Here is an 18,299-nt window from a genome sequence, read left to right on the forward strand (position 1 = left end):
AGTGACGCAGATGAATAAAGGCAAATGATCAATTTTTTTTCAGAGTGGCTTGGAGACAGTACCATCTGCATCTAGTCATTAAGATCCAGAGATCATTACTATCAAATTAATTTTCAAAACTTCGAAATATGAAAAATAAACCACTAGGATAATTTACATATTTTACAAATGATATTGTGCTCAGTATGACTCAAGGAAGTCTACAGAATCAGGCTCTTTCGCAAAACCCAAACTGTTATTGCCCTGCCCGAGTGGGTAATTGGCTCCATGCAATCACTCTGCAAATGTGTAGCCAGAACCCCCAACACAAGCATTTGCTTCCCATTTGGCAGAAGAGAGTTGTGTTGTGTGCTACTAAGGGCTCCTCTCCTCTGTTGTCTTCGACTGCCACATCACAGGTTTTATAAGACAGCTGATGGTTTCCTGTTGATTTGTATACATAACTCCTGGCTGTACCCCACCAGAACATGTTGTTCAGGTGAAGCTTAAAATTCTTTGAAAATCTTGACCGCCACAGCCTGTCTGACAGTGCTGCTTAAGGACCCAGTGAGGTTATGTAGGCAGTCTCAGCCCACTTGCTATATCAAAACAAGTACCCAAAAGTGCCCCAAGAAACACAAATCGGGGCATAGTATAAGTATTGAGGATTGCAGCTTGGAGTCCTGATGGATTCACCCCTAATCTGCGGGCATTAGTGACTTGGTGGATGCACAGCTCTGATGTAGTTTCTATGCTGAGCTGTGCTTTCCGACACAGCCCAGGCAATGCAATGAGCACAGAATCCACAAGATGCGTTCAAAACAATAAGCTCTGTACCACTGAAGTCCATTTAATGACTGCACAAAGTCTCAGCCTTCCCACATAACTCGAACAACAACCTGCTATTCAAAGGGAGTGCTGGAGCTTTTACACGTAACTAAGGAAAAAAGTAGAAAACAAGAGTCCTAGCCTCAAATTCCAGGTTTTCCTCCTCAAATAAAACCCAATAAGTGCTGCATAGTTCTAAGTACTCATAAATCAGTAGCCCCAAATTTGTAAGCATTAGCTTTATCGCTTTGTCACACCACACCACACATGCATGGGGGCCAAGACGAGGGGGGAGAGAATGTCCATACCACACCACACACGCACACACGGGGGCAGAGAGGAGAGGGGAGAGACTGTCCACACCACACATGGGGCAGAGAGAAGGAGGGGGGAGAGACTTTCCACACCGCACCACACCACACATGGGGGCAGAGAAGAGAGAGACTGTCCACACCATACCACACACACACACACACACACACACACACACACACACACACACACGGGGGCAGGGGGGATCGAGAGACTGTCCACACCACACAACACATGGGGCAGAGAGAGAGAGTGGGGGAGAAAGAGACTATTTCAAACATTTCCTTGTCCTTTAGCGAAAAAAGGAAAAAGACTGAGAAGAGATGCATTTGTTAGAAAAGATACACATGCTGAGTTGGATTTCCCCCCACTTTCCTAATAGGGGTTCTCTAAGATAAGGTCCAGAATTCTTTTTCCAGATTATGCTTTCTGATACGTTGCTCGAAAGCAAGTAATATTAATCAAACAAAAGCAGGGCACCAGGGAAATCAGAAAGACGTAGCACATGCAGTTAAAAGCGACACGACCCTCTGTGATGTCGCTTGTCACAGACTTCTATGCCACATGCGGGAGGAAGGTCTGGAGGAAAACTGATTCTGGGTACTCTTCCTTGACTGTGATACTAATAGAGATGACATTTTAAAACCACACAGTCAGCCCTGGAACAGTGTGCCAGTCACATCACAGCCAAAGAACAAGCAGATAGCATTATTCAAGAGGATAATATTTCTTCTTCCATATTCACTATTTCCTGAAAATTTGTCATTAGCATATAAAATTTAATATGTACATTTTAAAACTCCCTTTTCAAAGTAAAGCCAAGCTGTATCTACAGAATCTATATATCTTAAGCAGGTGAAAGGGAATTCTTTAAATAATTGGAGACTTTTTGTTGTATCCAGTGCAGGGGGATATGTAATAAATTGCAAAAATTCAAATTTTATTTGGCTGAATTGTTAAGGATCCAATACTACAAATAATTATTCTACCAGTGATCGAGAGATGCGATGGAGATGGCTGTGAAGAACAGAGAAAAATCAGAAATGAGTGAGTTTAGTTAATTCTGCTGTTGGAGTCCCCACAGGCTGGCTGTTAGCAATAATACATTATAACACCCATTTAGGGTGTGTGCATGCACCTAAGGTGGCAAGAGAACATCTAAGGATTCTTGAAAATTATGAAAACATGTATTATTATTTTTCTTAGGAATAATGTTGTTCCCCTATTTATAAGTCTTTACATTAAAAAAAAAAGCAAAAGAAACTGGGTGATATTAACCATCGAATCCTAAATTGTCCCAAAGTCAATGCTGACACAAATAGCCTCTTTTTTGTTTACTTGTCCTTGAAGACAATCTTTGAATTAAGTGTATGGGTTGCTAGGCTCAGAAACAATAGTTGTACAATTCAAATGCTTTGAGTCCAACAGTCTATAAAAAAATACATTTAAAGCAATCACTGCTGGCCAGATGTACAGCAGCAATGTTAAATATTAAAGTAAGAAATTTGTCAGAAGTTTTGGGGTTAATTCCATACTTAAAATCCCCAGTGGCTACAGATGCTTATATTTGGTTCCATTACAGGACACGTGCTTATTTCCTGCCATTGCAGAGAGTGACGTACTAGGGGAGAGAGGAATGTTTCACCAGGGCCTCGATTCTGTTTCGATCAAAGAAATGCATAAACCCAGCTGAGCATGTACCTTTGTGCCAATGGATTAATTACAGGTATACGTGTAATAGGAAATTATGGGATGTGTAGGGATTGAGAAAGTTATTTTGTATTTGAGAGTAGCAAAGTTCTTGCTGAAGAGTTCTGTCGTCACTAAGGTCATTACAGATGTGCATGGGCAGATACCTTTCTTCTGTTGGACCCCTGTTTCCTCCCAAATGTTTGAGAAGAAATTTTACAGAATGACTGTAACAAGTGAACTACCTATATGAATTATTAACTGTTTGTAAAAGTAATGATGCCCAAAGAGCTCTGAGATGCACCGTTTCGCCCAAGCAGTTCTCAGAGCAAACAACTGTGTGACGACTTCCTAGTTTGATTCACACTGTGAAGGTTTTGACCTTGATGTGTTTCAGCTGAGGTAGTCACCAAGATAACTGGAGGCTTAGATGTGATGACAACTGGTGTGGTAGCGAGCCAGGGAAGCTGGATGGATTGCAACACAAAAGGCAGCCGAGAAAGCAAAGCACTTGTTGTTGAAAAACTTCCTGATGTTTAGAGACTCACAGACAATTATTTTATGGCGACTGCGTTTCTGTGGCCCGTTTGGGGAAGCGCCATGTTGTAAGTTAGTCTGGTTCTTAATAGGAAGGACGGCTTTAATGTGGGTATCAGATGACTCGATTCCTGCCACTGATTATGGACAGCCTGTATTTCGCACCATCAACAGCACTCTTATTTGCAGTATAATACACTTTGCTGGAGGGGACATGGGCAGTAAATTTGTTTGACTGTCCAAAAGGATATAACCTTTCATTCTCTTAAGTGGTGGTTTAACTTAATATGCAGTCCTGTCTGCTAGAAAAGGCTAAGCAATAGCTAATAGAAATTCTATATCCAACATAAGCATCTTAAATGAATTTCTCTTCATAGTTAGTCCTGGTATCTTAGATGTTCATTCTTACAAAGCACTGCGAGAATTCTAGTGTTTATTTGAACTATGTCTCCATCTAAAGGATTCACAATGTACTGTAGTTTTTGCTTGCAAAGAATTTTTGGTGTCTTTAGGATAATGTGTGTTAATTCAGCTGAAATTACGTCTTCTTGAAAGTGTTATTTGCCAAATTACAGTAAGGTGTACAAAAGGCCAAACATTTTGAATTGTTTAACATGGTTTTCAAGTAAAATTAAAAGTGAACTTACTAATCTGTTTGAAAAGGCAGTATTTTTAAGTAAAAGATTTTGTTCATAAGTAATAGAGTTCAAATAAAATGCCACTTTCTTAAATATTTTTGTTAAAAACCAAAGTTATCCACACCATTTCAACAGGACAGGCATAATATGAAATGTTTCAAACTTTGAAACAACCTTAGTAATTTTTGTGCCTTTGAAAACTCATGCAAGCTCAGTGTTATTTAACGGTTATGCAACGCAGCAGAGGGGCTTCCGTGGCCTCTGTTATACTGCATGTCCTGCCACCTGCACATGTCTCTTCTCTAACTCCTGAGAAATGCTTGAGAATGCTAAAGCTACACTAGGCCATTTCTATTTTAAGCAAATGCATAATTTAGCACATTTCAGCATAGATAAATACTGCACATTTGAAACATTTGGGCTCTATAAGAAAAACATTTGCAAATAAAGCATTTCTCTTAGAGCTTAATATTACCAAAATTTTGGATCTACTGAACTCTTATGAGAATTCTTAGTATCTATTTTAAGCAACATGTTGAGTCATGGAGAAAGCAGGTGGAATGAACTGTGTGTTCAGAGAAAAGATTCCGATATTAAGTTTTTCCTTTTGATAATTTTCACCTAGAATGTTAAAAACTGAGAACATTATGTCAGAATATTCAGCTTTTTAAAATGAAGCAGGTTGATGCAAAATTACAACCCTAAAACTTCAAATTTTTAACCCTTAACTTACAAATTTTTTTCTATAAGTAATGGTATTTTTAATTGTTTTTTGTATAATAAGAATCATCTTTACAAAAGAAGGCCCTAATAGGCTTGGATGTACATTTGGCTTGAAAAGAGCATGTGCAGTGAATGATAAATTTTAGCTTAAAAGCCTGAGCGAAAAGAATGTCCAGGAACCTCCCACTACCTGGTAATGTTCCTGAGCTTCCTGTAATAAGTCAGTACGTGCTCGAGGTCTCTCTGAAGCCTGCCTGGTGCACTCACCATTCCTGCTTTATGTAGTGTACTGTGTGATTGCTAAATTAGTGCACAATGCATTTATAATATTTATAGGACCAACATTTAGTTAAATAACCTTTATGTAAGATTTATGTTGATTTTTTATTTCTCATTTAATGGCAAATTATGAATAGCATGTTTCATAAAGATAATTCTCCATTTAAATTCATCAGTCCATTAAATATTAAAATTATGTTTCTGATGCAATTGAGAACAAATTTGTCCAGCTTCAGTGATTATTTGCACTCATAAAAATTAGGCTTGATTAATAAAATTTAAATGCTTGATTAAGTTGACATTTTCATGTTCCATTCTGATTTATTAAAATTGCCCATCTCCAGGCATGGTGTGCTGGCAGAGGAATTCCTTCCCCTTCCTCTACTGGACCCGTCTCTCTTGATGCTCTTAGAAAAGGGGATTTTGTGGACTTCATGGTTGTTCCAGTGAAAAGTTCGTGTTAACTTGTGGTGCTGCTTGCTTTGTCTATGCATAGTGCAGGTTTACAGTATAGTAATCAACAAAAGTCGCCCTGGTCTCTCTGAGTGTGAACTAAAAATGCCACATATCTATAGCACTCTATGAGGATAAACTAAAAATGACATCATCCATAGCACTCTATGAGAATCCATCTATGAGAATCCATCTTCAGGACGTTTTAATCTGTCAATGACTTCCTTTGCTCAAATTTTATTATATGCTTTAATTTTTACCACCTGATGGTTTTTATTGATATTAGTATATACTTCTTTATTTTGAAGCGCTCCAGCCTGTTTGTGCACACAGGCAGTCTTACTATGACATCACCTATACTTTTGAAACTAAAAATGATTAATGGCTCTGAAGAAAAAATTCAATTTTTAAAGAAGGTCTTACTGCCGTGCCCAGTGACAACATTCTTCTCAGCAGAACTTAGAAGACAACATTTCAAGAGGTTGCTGTCTAATGTAACATGTCAGCCATCCTTGGTACTCACAATGGCTTACCCTGTTACCTGCAGGGTGAGGTGACTAGCGGTCACTTACTGAGCATTTACTATGTGCTTGGCACATTGTGTAGGTCATTAATGCCTGGAAGACTCCAACAATGTAGCTATTGTCCTCATTGCCCTGGAGAGAGAATTAAGGTGTAGAACAACGTATACATTTGTGTAGCTGACAGGTAGAAAGTTTGGAATTTAATCCCTGGATTTGTTAGTTTGTTTGGCCATTGACAATTGTAATGACAAATTATGCTGTATCAGTCTTCTCAACAAAGCAACAGTAGCAGAAGACTTGGTTATTTTTGGAGTGATAATGTGTAATTGCTATTTTCCTTTTCCTACACGATTAAATATATTCAATAACAACTGACTGATAATGCCTTTCAAAGTCTAATTTCAGTTTGGTCACTACCATACTATTCGAATTCCCCATATGGAAGGGTAGAGAAACTTACAAGCTGTGTTATTGTAAATATACCTCATGCAACATTTAACAAATAAACACAGGATTTAGTGTAATTAGATCTCTAGTAATATTGCTGATTCATTAGCATCTTCTATAAGCTGACAGACATATCATTTATTTTTCACGTTACTTTTTTAATGTAGGTATTTAAGTTCTTGGTACCTTCCTGAATCAGAGGCAATAAACACCTACCAGGATATTCAGTTGTTAAGGCATTTGCTGTACAAGCACGAGGTCCTGAGTTCAGATACCTGCCGCCCCACAGCATGTACAAGCTGAGTGTGATCGTGCACATGTGCATCCCTAGTGTGGCAGCTGGGGGGCAGGCATTGTGGGGAGCAGAGATAAGGTGGATCCCTTATCATTGGCTCATTGGTTAGTCCATGAGCTTCAGGTACTGTGAGAGACCAGAAACCGTGTCTCCAAAAATAAAAGCAGAGAGCAACCTTTGTCTGTGCCACTCCCATACACATATACATTTGACCACAAACATGCACATGAGCACATATATAGCTGTAATAACATTGCATATCCCACAGTCAGCCACACATATAACATACCAACAGAGTGCCCACCCACATACATGAAATCTTCCGCCAAGACCACCCATCCTGCAGGCTATGAGGACTGTGATGAAGAATGAGCTCGCGACAGGGCATGGATGAGTGGGCGGTCTCCATCTCATCTCCTTTATCACCGTATTCTCATGGTTTGGTGTCTAGGAAAAGGACGAGGTGAGACCACCTGGAAAGTATGAGAGCGGTCAATAGAAGTAGGGAATCCTTCCTGAGACCCGAGAACTGGTTGGCACCCTTTCGTTTATATTTGCCTGGCCTCTCATCCCTCAATTAAAAAAGGCAGAGCCAGGGAAACAGGCTGTTTGAAGCACGGATATTTTTTTAAAAATCTACTTACACGAGAAAAAACCCTTGAGTGAAACAACCTGATGAACCATCAAAGTGGTGCATGCTTTGGTCCCACGAGAGGTTTTGAGGGGAGTTAAGGGACTTGGTGCTCCAGTGCCTGTCTAGGACTCCAGTCCTTTCCATAAAGCTTTCATAAATCATAAACCAAGCAATGCTTTCAGATTTCCTCCAAGGGCCAAGACACTTTAATTGGTGCAAACAATGCTGGGTTTCAAGGAGAGCTCATTCTCCGTAAGTATCAGGCACCTCCGCCTTATTATGGTCCTCAGAACTGAAGCAGCCCGGAGGAGTTCAGGTGTGGGGGTGGGGGGGCACTAAAGTGTGAGACCAACTATATCTTTTCAGACAACTGCCACTAACTTTAAACTCCCAAATCTCTTCCGAATCTGGTAGTCTTAAAGAGAGACCCGAGCTTCCAGCGAGGAGATGAGATCTTCAGAAGATTGCCTTTTAAAAATAGGAGTGTTGCCTCACCATTGTTTCCTGTGTGGACGAACATGTCACGTACAGGTAACACTCATCTCCCACCATGTTATGGTTTTATCTTTTCAATTTTAAGTTTAGCTGCCGTCTGAGAATAAAGTAAAGGGCAGGCTTCAAGAAGAGAAAGTATTAAAGGTAAATACGGTGTCAATAAGATAAAAAGGTCAGGTTCAGGGGTGGGGCGGAAACTGCAGATCCACAGACATCCACGTCCAATTTCCTTACACATGCAGCGCACACATAGTCATTATGTGGTATCTTTTAACACTCCACTTATTGCACACAAACACACCTAAGGTATCCAAGTGTTTGATTTGGTTGGTTGCTCATCCAATATGTCACAAACTGATCCAGGAAAAAGACACAATTTACTGTATAAATTAATACAACTCTTGACTGTGAAATAAAAGTAAAGTATTTGCTTATTTATCAAACATTTTTATTTTGGCACAAGGTTTGACTATGAACTGCAGGCTGTCCCAGAACTCACCAATCCACCTCAGCCTCCTGGGAGTTAGGATTATAGAATGAGGCACAATTCTGAAATCACCAAGTGTTTTTTGAGCAACTATCATGCTACAGTGTCTCAGAGATCTTCCTCTGTGCTAGAATTAAATGTAACCATCACAGTGTGGTAAGAGAGACTCATAATGAACCAATGATTACAAATAGTGAACTGTTGCTTTTTCTCCTTATTTTTCTCTCTATTTTGGTCTTGAGGTTTCTAAGAGTAGCCACAAGGCATGATACTTATTATTAGAGGAGATCTCCTGGGGGAAGACATGCAGGCACATAAATGACTAATGTATGGGAGGCTCATGTGTCAGCAGGTAGACACAATGATAGGGTGAAATAAAATTAATAAAACAAAAGAAATTTCTATATAAGTTTTCAGGGACAGTAGGAGGACCAGGGTGAGATGAAGGGACACACAGAGATAGAGGAGCACTCAGTCAGAAGGTGGGACATATGAAATGAAGATAGGACATGTGTGATTATGTGTTTATTAGGAAATTATTACTGGATTAATTCAAAGAAACCACAGGCAAAGGCTGGAACTTGTTAATTTGATTCTGGTGTTAACTAATTTGTTTTATTACGGTCGGCAGTTCTGGGATGTGTTGGGCTCAGAGTCTACCAAATGAGGAGCAATAGGGTTATATTGCAAACAACCTTGGGAAGTGTGATAATTTGAATGTAATTGGCCCCAATAACCTTAGAGGAAGTGACACAATTAGGAAGTGTGGCTTTGCTGGAGTGGGTTTGGCCTTGTTGGAGGAAGTGTGTCATTGTGGGGGTGAGCTTCGAGGTTTCCTATGCTCAGGATACCACCCAGTATCTCAGTTGACTTCCTGTTGCCTGCAAGATATTGGATTCTCAGCTACTCCTCCAGCACCAGGTCTGCCTTCATGTCATCATGCTCCCCATCACAGCGTGGTAAGAGAGACTCATTATCGTGATGATAATGGACCTCTGAAATTGTAAGTGAGCCCCCTCAATTAAATGCTTTCCTTATAAGAGTTGCCATGGTCCTGGTGTCTTTTCACAGGAATAAAAACCCTGACTAAGACAGGAAGATACATTTTGACTAGACAAAGATGACCTGGGACTACTAAGTTTCAAATTACATGGTTTAGGTCAAAAACAGGTGGTCTGGCAGCAAATGTATCAAATGAATTTATGACAGAGAGATAAGACGAGCTCTCTCTCTCTCTCTCTCTCTCTCTCTCTCTCTCTCTCTCTGTAGCAGCTGATGTGGGAGGTAGAGAGGGAAACAACAAGAGCTCATCAGGTATTCTCCTGGAGAAAGGGAAGGTGCTGCTCACCCGGACATATAATAGGCCTTTAGAAGGTGAAAATTATATTAAATACAAAAGATTTTCAAGATGAATGTATTTTGATCCAGAGTTCTTTTGACGGCTTTACCAGAAGATAATGCCCAATTATACACTCAGGGTTTTCCTTACAGGATTAAAATGGAAACAAACAAACAAACAAAAGCAAAAAAATTGAAGCAAATACTTTTTAAAAAGTGTTTAATAAGAAAAATATAGACTTTTTATAATGAAAACTATGTAGAAATTAAAAATCATGTGCTTGTTAGAAGGTTTTCTAGCAATAGAAAGGATGATTCTAGCTATGCTATAGAAACCTAAGTGTTGGTGAGTTAACAGATAATATACACTTAAAAATATGTAGAATGAACAATAAAAGTTCATATAAGTAAATATATTTTAAAGAAAAGAATAGAAAGTATATGGAGTACAAGGAAATGTGGGGAACTAGAGACATGTACTTCCCATGCTCTTGGTACTGCTCTCCAGAGGCCATTGACCCATCACCTCTTCAAGTTCTTTAACTCTTCGAACACCCATTGGTGTCGGCAGCTCCAGCCTTACTGTTGAGCTGCTATACACACAGTTGAGAAGGAGCCCCAGAGCAAAGGCCCTGGCTTGTGTGACAAGATTTGTCAGTTGTCCTCCGTGCTTCGGTCTGTGTCATGCCCTTCGGCTGCAAGCTACGGTGCATTCTCTTAGACATGTGTGGCAATGAGTCCGTGTTCCAACCAGTCTACATGTCAGTGCCCGGGGTCTACACGGCTCCTAGGACTCTGTGGGGCTGGCACCATGTTCATGTGTGACCAGCATTGCACATCTGTTCCACACAGAGCACCCACCCAAGTGCACCAGCTCTGCTGAAATCGTGTCTTATTTTAGTTCGGTTTCCTCACCTGCCCAAAGGAGAAAGCACCTTTCTCTCTTCCTGCCTTTTGTTGATTCTTTAAAAGAGAGAGGGGGAGGTGCACATTCCAGGGCCGCCTATAAAGGCCAAAAATAACCTTTTTTTTTTTTTTTTTTTTTGGTTTTTCGAGACAGGGTTTCTCTGTGGTTTTGGAGACTTTTTTGAGGCAGGGTTTTTTTTACTCCTCATTGTGCACAGCAGGCTAGTCAGCCTGGGGATTCTCTCATCCCCTGGCCCATCTCACTGTGAGATCCTTGCAACCACAGATGTTCACACTGGGTTTTCCACAGATTCTGAGGATTCAAAGTCAGGGACTTGTGGTTGCACAAGAGATGCTCTGCTCCCGAGCCACAGCCTCAGCCCTTCTTTCTGCCTTCCCATATGTTGCACACCCAACAACAATAACAAAACCCAAACAAACAATCATGCCAGAATAAAGAAAAAAAAAAGCCTGAAGCTATGGCTCTCATGTGGAGACTTCCAAGCCATCCCTGATGACTTAGGGAACCCCAAAACAGAACAACTGTCACAATCTGATTTTTATTTCAGGATGATATCCTTCTTCCTGGTCTTCAAATAAAAATTGCCAGATACTTACGGGGCATTCTGACAAATCAGAATTTTATTAGAAGCCTTATTGTTGCCTGAGATTCTGATTTGATCAGTTATCTGTGATTTTTAAAGACTTATTTTTGTATGTGTTTGCCTATTGAGTTTATGTTCACCATGCAATGTTGAATGTAAGAGCCCAAAGAGGCCAGAAAAGGGTGTAGGTCGCTATGAATCATAGCCGCTAGCAGTTGTGCCTGAATCCTGGTTCCCTGCAGAAAAGTGTGTGCTCTTTATCTATCCAGCTGTCTCTCCGGCTCAGGTCATTGGTGTTTTTATTTGTTAAAGGTGTCATTCATAACTCTGGGATCAATCCTTTGGGCTTCAGGGTTAGAGTGGGGAAGGGAAATGTACTATGGTGATGACGGGAACAGTGGAGGGCTGAGGGGAGCGACAGAGGTGTCAGGTGCGAATCCACGTGATAAAGTACCACTCTACACTGTGAGTGATTAGCCACTGAGACTAAGCGCTCAGTGGACAATGGACATCTCTAAAAGATTACAGGTGTGTGTGTGTGTGTGTGTGTGTGTGTGTGTGTGTGTGCACGTGTGTACTTTTCTAGGGCATCTAAATAGTTGTAACCACCATCTTATGCTCGGGATTGCTTTGGGAACTAAAGGTCTGATTCTTTTCATGGTCCTCCTCAGATCTTTGCAAGCTGGTAACCTCAGAAAAAGTTGAGAAAATTGCTGTTGAAATAAGCACAAAGGGAGAAAAAGAGCGATCATCCATTTTTAGATGTGTTCAGAGACTGTATGACTCAGAGCCGCTGCTGTTAAGAGCACTGAAGATGTGGTCTTTTTTGGTACCAAGAGGCAAACACAGGAGACTTGTGCTCTATGTCACTTTCAGTGAATGATAAAACTCACTGACGTAGAACCTAGAAGTTCATACAAAGCGCTTCTGCCGTGGTCCCCCTCTCAGCTCGGCTGTGGCCAGCCCTTTAGGCCCTCTTAGACTCACTTATTCACTATTACGCAAATTCTAGTAATCCACTAAGGGCTTCTTTCTAGACAGGAGCATTTAACTGATTGAGACTCAGGACAGACACCATATGCTTCTGTGGTGACCAATCTAAATTTTCCAATGGCATTTCTTCCCTTCTAAGCTTTGTTTCTAGAAGTAAGTATTCTGGGCTTACATGGATCAGACCCAACAAGAAAAACAAACTCAGTGCTACTGTAAAAGGGAGAAGAAGGACTAAAGCTTTGTCATAATTCAGTGCTACTGTAGAAGGGAGAAGAAAGACTAAAGCTTTGTCAAAATTCAGTGCTACTCGGGGTTTTGAATCTACGTAATGTGCTGGCTTTGTGGGAGCCTAGCCAGTTTGGATGTTCACCTTCCTAGATATGGACGGAGGGGGGAGGACCTAGGACTTACCACAGGGCAGGGAACCCTGACTGCTCTTTGGACTGGAGAGGGAGGGGGAGAGGAGTGGGGGGAGGGGGAGAAGGGTGGGAGGAGGGGGAGAAGGGTGGGAAAAAAAAAGAAGTGCAAGAACAAAAAAAAAATTCAGTGCTACTGTAGAAGGGAGAAGAAGGACTAAAGCTTTGTCATAATTCAGTGCTACTGTAGAAGGGAGAAGAAGGACTAAAGCTTTGTCATCGGGAGAAACTAACTGAGCATTCCAGTATTCACTCCCGTTTTAACCAGGCAGACTTCGTCTCCATTTGTGTCATAGTCATCCCGTGAGTCAGAGTGATTTCATTGATCTGCCTCACTCTTCAGTCTTTTGCATGCCACCATTGATTAGCAACCGAGACTGCTGTGTAGGAGGCATATCATGACAGTGGAGATGAATGTTCTTTTAAGGTATAATTAAAAAATCCTGCTTGAAGAATGTTTGTATGCCAAAAATTTCCAAGACTTTCCTCACAACTGTAGAGGATATTCAGCTTTCTCTTACTCCTCCCATGCTTGCCTGGGAAGTGGAAAGTCACTCCACAGGCCATGAACACTTCCAGAATGGATGGCAGCACCTGGACTGGAGCAGATGTCTGGTGTCATTCCTTGGAAAGTCACTGAGAAGCCTGTGAGAAGGAGTCTGGGGCTTCTGGGGTTCTGTGGAATTCCCTGGATACCCAAACATTCCCCAGGAAAGATAAGCCCAAGAGCACAATATGAAAACCAGCTCAAGGCTTCAGAAAACAGTTGACTTGGTTTCACTTCACGTGGACTGTGCTGTGGAGATCATTGTTTATGTGGCATTTCAATTTTCTCATTTATAAATTAGAAATAAAGGCATTTAGAACAATTTCCTTGATATAACTATTGTAAAGAATGAAAAGAAGTGATGTCTCCAGAAGACTGAGAAAGATGACTGACGCATGGAAATTACTTAATGAATCTCTGCTCCGTTTCTCTGGGTTAACAGTCAGATGTGGGGACGACGTCAATGAATCTCTGCTCTGTTTCTCTGGGTTAACAGTCAGATATGGGGACGACGTCAATGAATGTCTGTCAAGGTGTATGCTTGAGGGTAGAGTTAGTGCTACTGTCTTTGCTTTAACTCATGGGATAAATCTGCCCAGGAAAAAGTGGGATATACCAAAATAGAGCTGAATAAAGAAGCATGACTGTGGTTAAGAACACAAATGGTGTGTGCCTTTGTGTAAGTTATTTAGCTGTTTCCCTGTGGGTAAAGTAGACATTATGATATCACAGAGCATGCAGTAGACCTCTGATTCCATAGTCCACTCATTCCCTTCATTTTCTGAGGTCTGGTCCCTTTTCCTAAGGGCGAGTTCCTGCAACTCAGTTTATTCCACAGAGATATTTTTCCTTAATTGTTCCATATGAAAGTACGGGATTGGAGAATTTAGGAGGACCCAACCCAATCAGCTTGCTCTCCAGAGAGATGACTCAGTAAGACAATGCCTATAAAGTGTTTCGCATAGCCCTTGAGATGCAAACAAGAGCTCAGTAATTTTAAAATCCCAAATAAAGAGTATTGCTGGTCTCAGCTCTTCAACTGATGACAGTTTTGTGGGCAGTGCCTGTAATTTGGATAGGTGGTACCAGCCCAATAGGCAGTGAGGAGGAATTTTCCTGACGGCTCAAACTGAGAAAGGTTGGCATTTCTATCTTTTTATCCTTTCATGCCAGGGACATTCCTGAAAGACACACATGTTAAACAGGCTCCTCTGGAAAAGCGAACAATTCTTGTACTGCTAATTTTCACATCACGTTCCCAGACTAACTGGACTCAGACCCAGCATTTCTTATTTTTCGCAGTTCTGACTGGGAAATATGGAAGGATGCCATTTCTAACACACCTCTTCCCGTGGTCACCTGCAGGAATAGCTGTCTGCTCATCCTGCCCTTAACAGGGTCTGCCTAGTAAATGTATCTCTATGTACTGGCCAAGCATCATAGTGTTTCCTTCTTCTGTTTAAACTAGAAGCACTAGTTGGAAAAGAGGGGGAGGGCTTAGTCCTGATGGTTCTTGGGCTGGAAAGCTTAATAAATAACAAGCACACGAGGAAGCCCTTTCCTGGTTGGGTATTAATTTCAACTCTCAGTCACTATGTTGAAGACAGAATTTTCACCCATCTATGTACTTAGTGTGCTATGAAATTATGCTAACTTTTGTCTCTTTTCTGTGTAGATCGAAAAGTCATTTTGATTTGTTTTTACTTTAGTGTTCATCCCAATGAAATTCTCCCCTCATGGCAGAAACACCCCCACCTCTCTCCCTCTTCCCACTACTTCTTCAGGAAGTTTCCTGGTTTGAGGTCAGTCAACAGTGTGACTAATTCACCCCAGAGGTCCTGAGTGCTTTGTATACATGCTGAAAGCCTCAGCAAGGTTTTGAAGATACTCAGACACACATACACACACACACACACACACACACACACACACACACACACACGCTCACATACACAGACACAAAACTTGTCACCAACAAAGTATCATTGGGGTTTTCTTTCAAAAGGAGAAAGCAGTTAAAACGCACAGCTGGCTATGCCAGAAAACACAGAATTAGACATACTGGATTTAAGAGTTATGTAAGGTCTCAACTGAGCCAGTGAATGAGAAGTTGAAAGAAATGTTGAGATTGCTCCTCTAGTCCCTGGGAAGAGCAGAATATGTGGATATATGTGCTTTGGGCAAATAAAAGGCAATTACTGGGCGTTATGGAGTACAGTTGACATTTCAAGTGGCTTAAGCTATAGAATGCCTGACAGGGCCTGTGCTAGGAGATAAAACGTTGTCCAGGCTCAAAGAGAAAGACTGTAAGGACAGACATGCTGGAAAGGAAGCCTGGAAAGGGTCTGCTTCACTGTCGTATTTTGTAAGAGACAAAGGGCAGTTTGAAACGTATATTATGCAGTTTAAATTATATGTTATGTAATTGTTCTATAAACTTATAAAAGTTTCAGATAATTTTAAATACCAAAGATAAATTATATATTACAAATTTCCTCCTAGTAGTGAACTTTCCACACAAGGCAGGCATGTTCTAGAAGAAATAATGGATTTTACAGTTTAAGAATTTTTTTTTATTAAGAATTCTCAAACCAAGCCTAACTCTTCAAGATAAATCCCATAGGACTTAGAAACTAAACTAAATTACTACTTTTCTTATTTGCAAATAATCTTGTTTGCAAATATGTCTCAAGATAGCTAACTGAAAAGTAGATATTCTTCTCTTTCAGCATCTCCCCGAGATAAATAGGACAAAAAAGTAATTGTCGGAGACAGCTCTACCTTCTTAAAGAAAAATTCTGGATTAATTGAAGAAAAAATTACCTGTTAGTCCCCAAAACATCAATTTTTACAGCAGTTTGGGCCTGTCCCTTAGCATGCAATTTAACTATATATCCTTAGCAATAAAAATAACTTCTTGTCTATTGCTACTGCTTAACCATTAAAACCTCGATTAGCAATCTTGTACTTATTTCACTTGATAGAGTTTACAATATAAAATGTTTTAGGGCTTAGGGAGATGGCTCAGGTGGTAAGAACATTTGCTCTGTAACATGGGGACCTAATTCTAAATCTCCAGTACCTCAGGGCACAGCTGGGTGTGCCTGGGACCCCACGGAGACAGGTGGATGCTAAGGGCTTCCCTCTTCCAGAAACTCTAGCCTGGAATCCCCTGGAGATAGGTGAATGCTGAGGGCTCCCCCTTCCAGAAACTAGCCTACAACCCCATGGAGACAGGTGGATGCTGAGGGCTCCCCCTTCCAGAAACTCTAGCCTGCGACCCAATGGAGACACGTGGATGCTGAAGGCTCCTTCTTTTAGAAACTCTAGCCTGGAACCCCATGGAGATAGGTGGATGCTGAGGGCTCCCCTTCCAGAAACTCTAGCCTGGAACCCCATGGAGACAGGTGGATGCTAAGGGCTCCCCCTTCCAGAAACTCTAGGTTAAATGGTGAGCTTCTGATTTAGTGATGGACCATGTCTCAAGGCAATAGGCATGAGTAATAGAGCAAGACATCTGGCACTCTCCTCTGGCCCCCAGACACACAGACACAGGGTCTATATCTGCATAGCCAACATGCGTGCAACATGCAAACAATTGGAACACTTCTAATCTATAAAATATATGCTAAAACAGCCATAAATGCAAAGATTAGCAGAGAATCTGTTTCTTTAAACTTAGTCTAATCTTGTAAGAGAGACAGCTACACGTTAGAAGGTAAACAACTCTATCATGTATTTGATGGTTGTATATTAGTATTTATCATTTACTTTAACAATAAGAAAATTATTTTGAAGAACTATAATTTGTTTATGTTGCCATTTCAAATATAAATTATTTCAAAGAAACTGTTTTTTGCTTGTTTGTTTTGCCACAGGTAAGTCAGTGAGTGCATTTGATATCCACTATTGCAATGAAGTGTTATATAATATTGTAGTAATTTGAATTGATAATCAAATAATTCTGTTTTTGTGAACATACATAGTAATGGCAAATATTTGTGTTTGATGCTATATCATAAATAACTAAAAATATTCCTGACTATAAATCAAATGGAGTCTATAAAACACTCACCTGAAGAGTATATTCTCATCTACTTTTTAGTTCTTTTCAACAGTTTCCCATCAGGTCACACAATTACACATGTTGAGCTTGGAGAAGATGCTGTATTCCTTCAGTCACATGTGGAATAATCTCTGGTATGTTCGCTAAGACTACCGTGACTGAAACAACACAGGAGGGGCAGGCCTGACCCATGGACAAAGCACAAGGCCCTTGTCAGCTGAGCTCCAGCTCCTTGCCTCATATGTTCTAAGAACTTTCCCGAATGTCCAACGGAGTACAGATTTAGCTTAACATTCCCTGGATGAAGTCAGAAGTCCTCTCCCTTGCATCAGTATATAACATACTTGACTCATAAACACGTAGTTATTGTTAGTGAAGAGTCATTAATTTAAGGCACTTTAATAGACTTTGCAGACTAAGAACCATCAACTCTTTCTCCAATGACAGTTTACAAAGAGAACTGTCTTAAGTAGAATACAGTAACTTGATCTGATCATTAACAAGTCTGTGTGTGACCTTATCTCTTAGGACAGGATCCAACATGAGGTAAAATGATCAGGAGATGAAAAGAAACAAGGGTTTGGAGTAATAGCCGTTAATGATTTTAAATCATAGCTCAGTTTGTATACTCCCCAATTTAGTTTCTACCAAACTGAGTCATTCCAGAAGCAGGCAGATACTTCATATTGTGTTAAGTGCCATTTAGGTTTGAGCTTACAAAACTGTCCTCTGGTTTATAAGACTAAATTCAATGTCATCTCATCAGAGGGACAAGGAATAATAAAACACACAAAGAATGAAGAGACTTACTGTATCACGTTGCCTGTTATCTTTCCCTGATATTATTAGGAAGTAGTTCCAGGTCAGCAGTGACAATAACAACAGTGGTATCATGTAGAGCTCAAAGTTCCAGACGACAAAGAGGAAGAGCTGGTGGAGAGAAAAAAAGAGAAAAAGACACAAGTCAACTCTGCACTTACTTAGGTAGACTGTCATGCACACCCTTCTCCTCAAGATCCATAGACCTGCATGCTGCAGAACAGAAAGTTTGGTCTGGAAAGCAAAGCTCTAAGAACTTAGTAAACATTTTGCTAAAAGCACAATTGAT

The 18,299-nt window shown here is 40.5% G+C and overlaps 1 protein-coding gene across 3 annotated transcripts in view; it reads right to left on the minus strand.

Annotated features, from left to right (window-relative positions):
* Mctp1 (multiple C2 and transmembrane domain containing 1) overlaps positions 1-18,299 on the minus strand; it is a 573,552-nt gene that overhangs the window by 70,539 nt on the left and 484,714 nt on the right. For all 3 annotated transcript variants that reach the window (XM_041663341.1, XM_041663343.1, XM_041663342.1), the window contains one exon: positions 18,002-18,121. In XM_041663341.1, coding sequence (XP_041519275.1) covers positions 18,002-18,121 — 120 coding nt within the window. The remainder of the gene's footprint in view (positions 1-18,001; positions 18,122-18,299) is intronic.

The sequence above is a fragment of the Microtus oregoni genome, unplaced genomic scaffold (genome assembly GCF_018167655.1).
Source record: "Microtus oregoni isolate MIOR12 unplaced genomic scaffold, Mior012 000014F_ref0000157, whole genome shotgun sequence".
NCBI lineage: Eukaryota > Metazoa > Chordata > Mammalia > Rodentia > Cricetidae > Microtus > Microtus oregoni.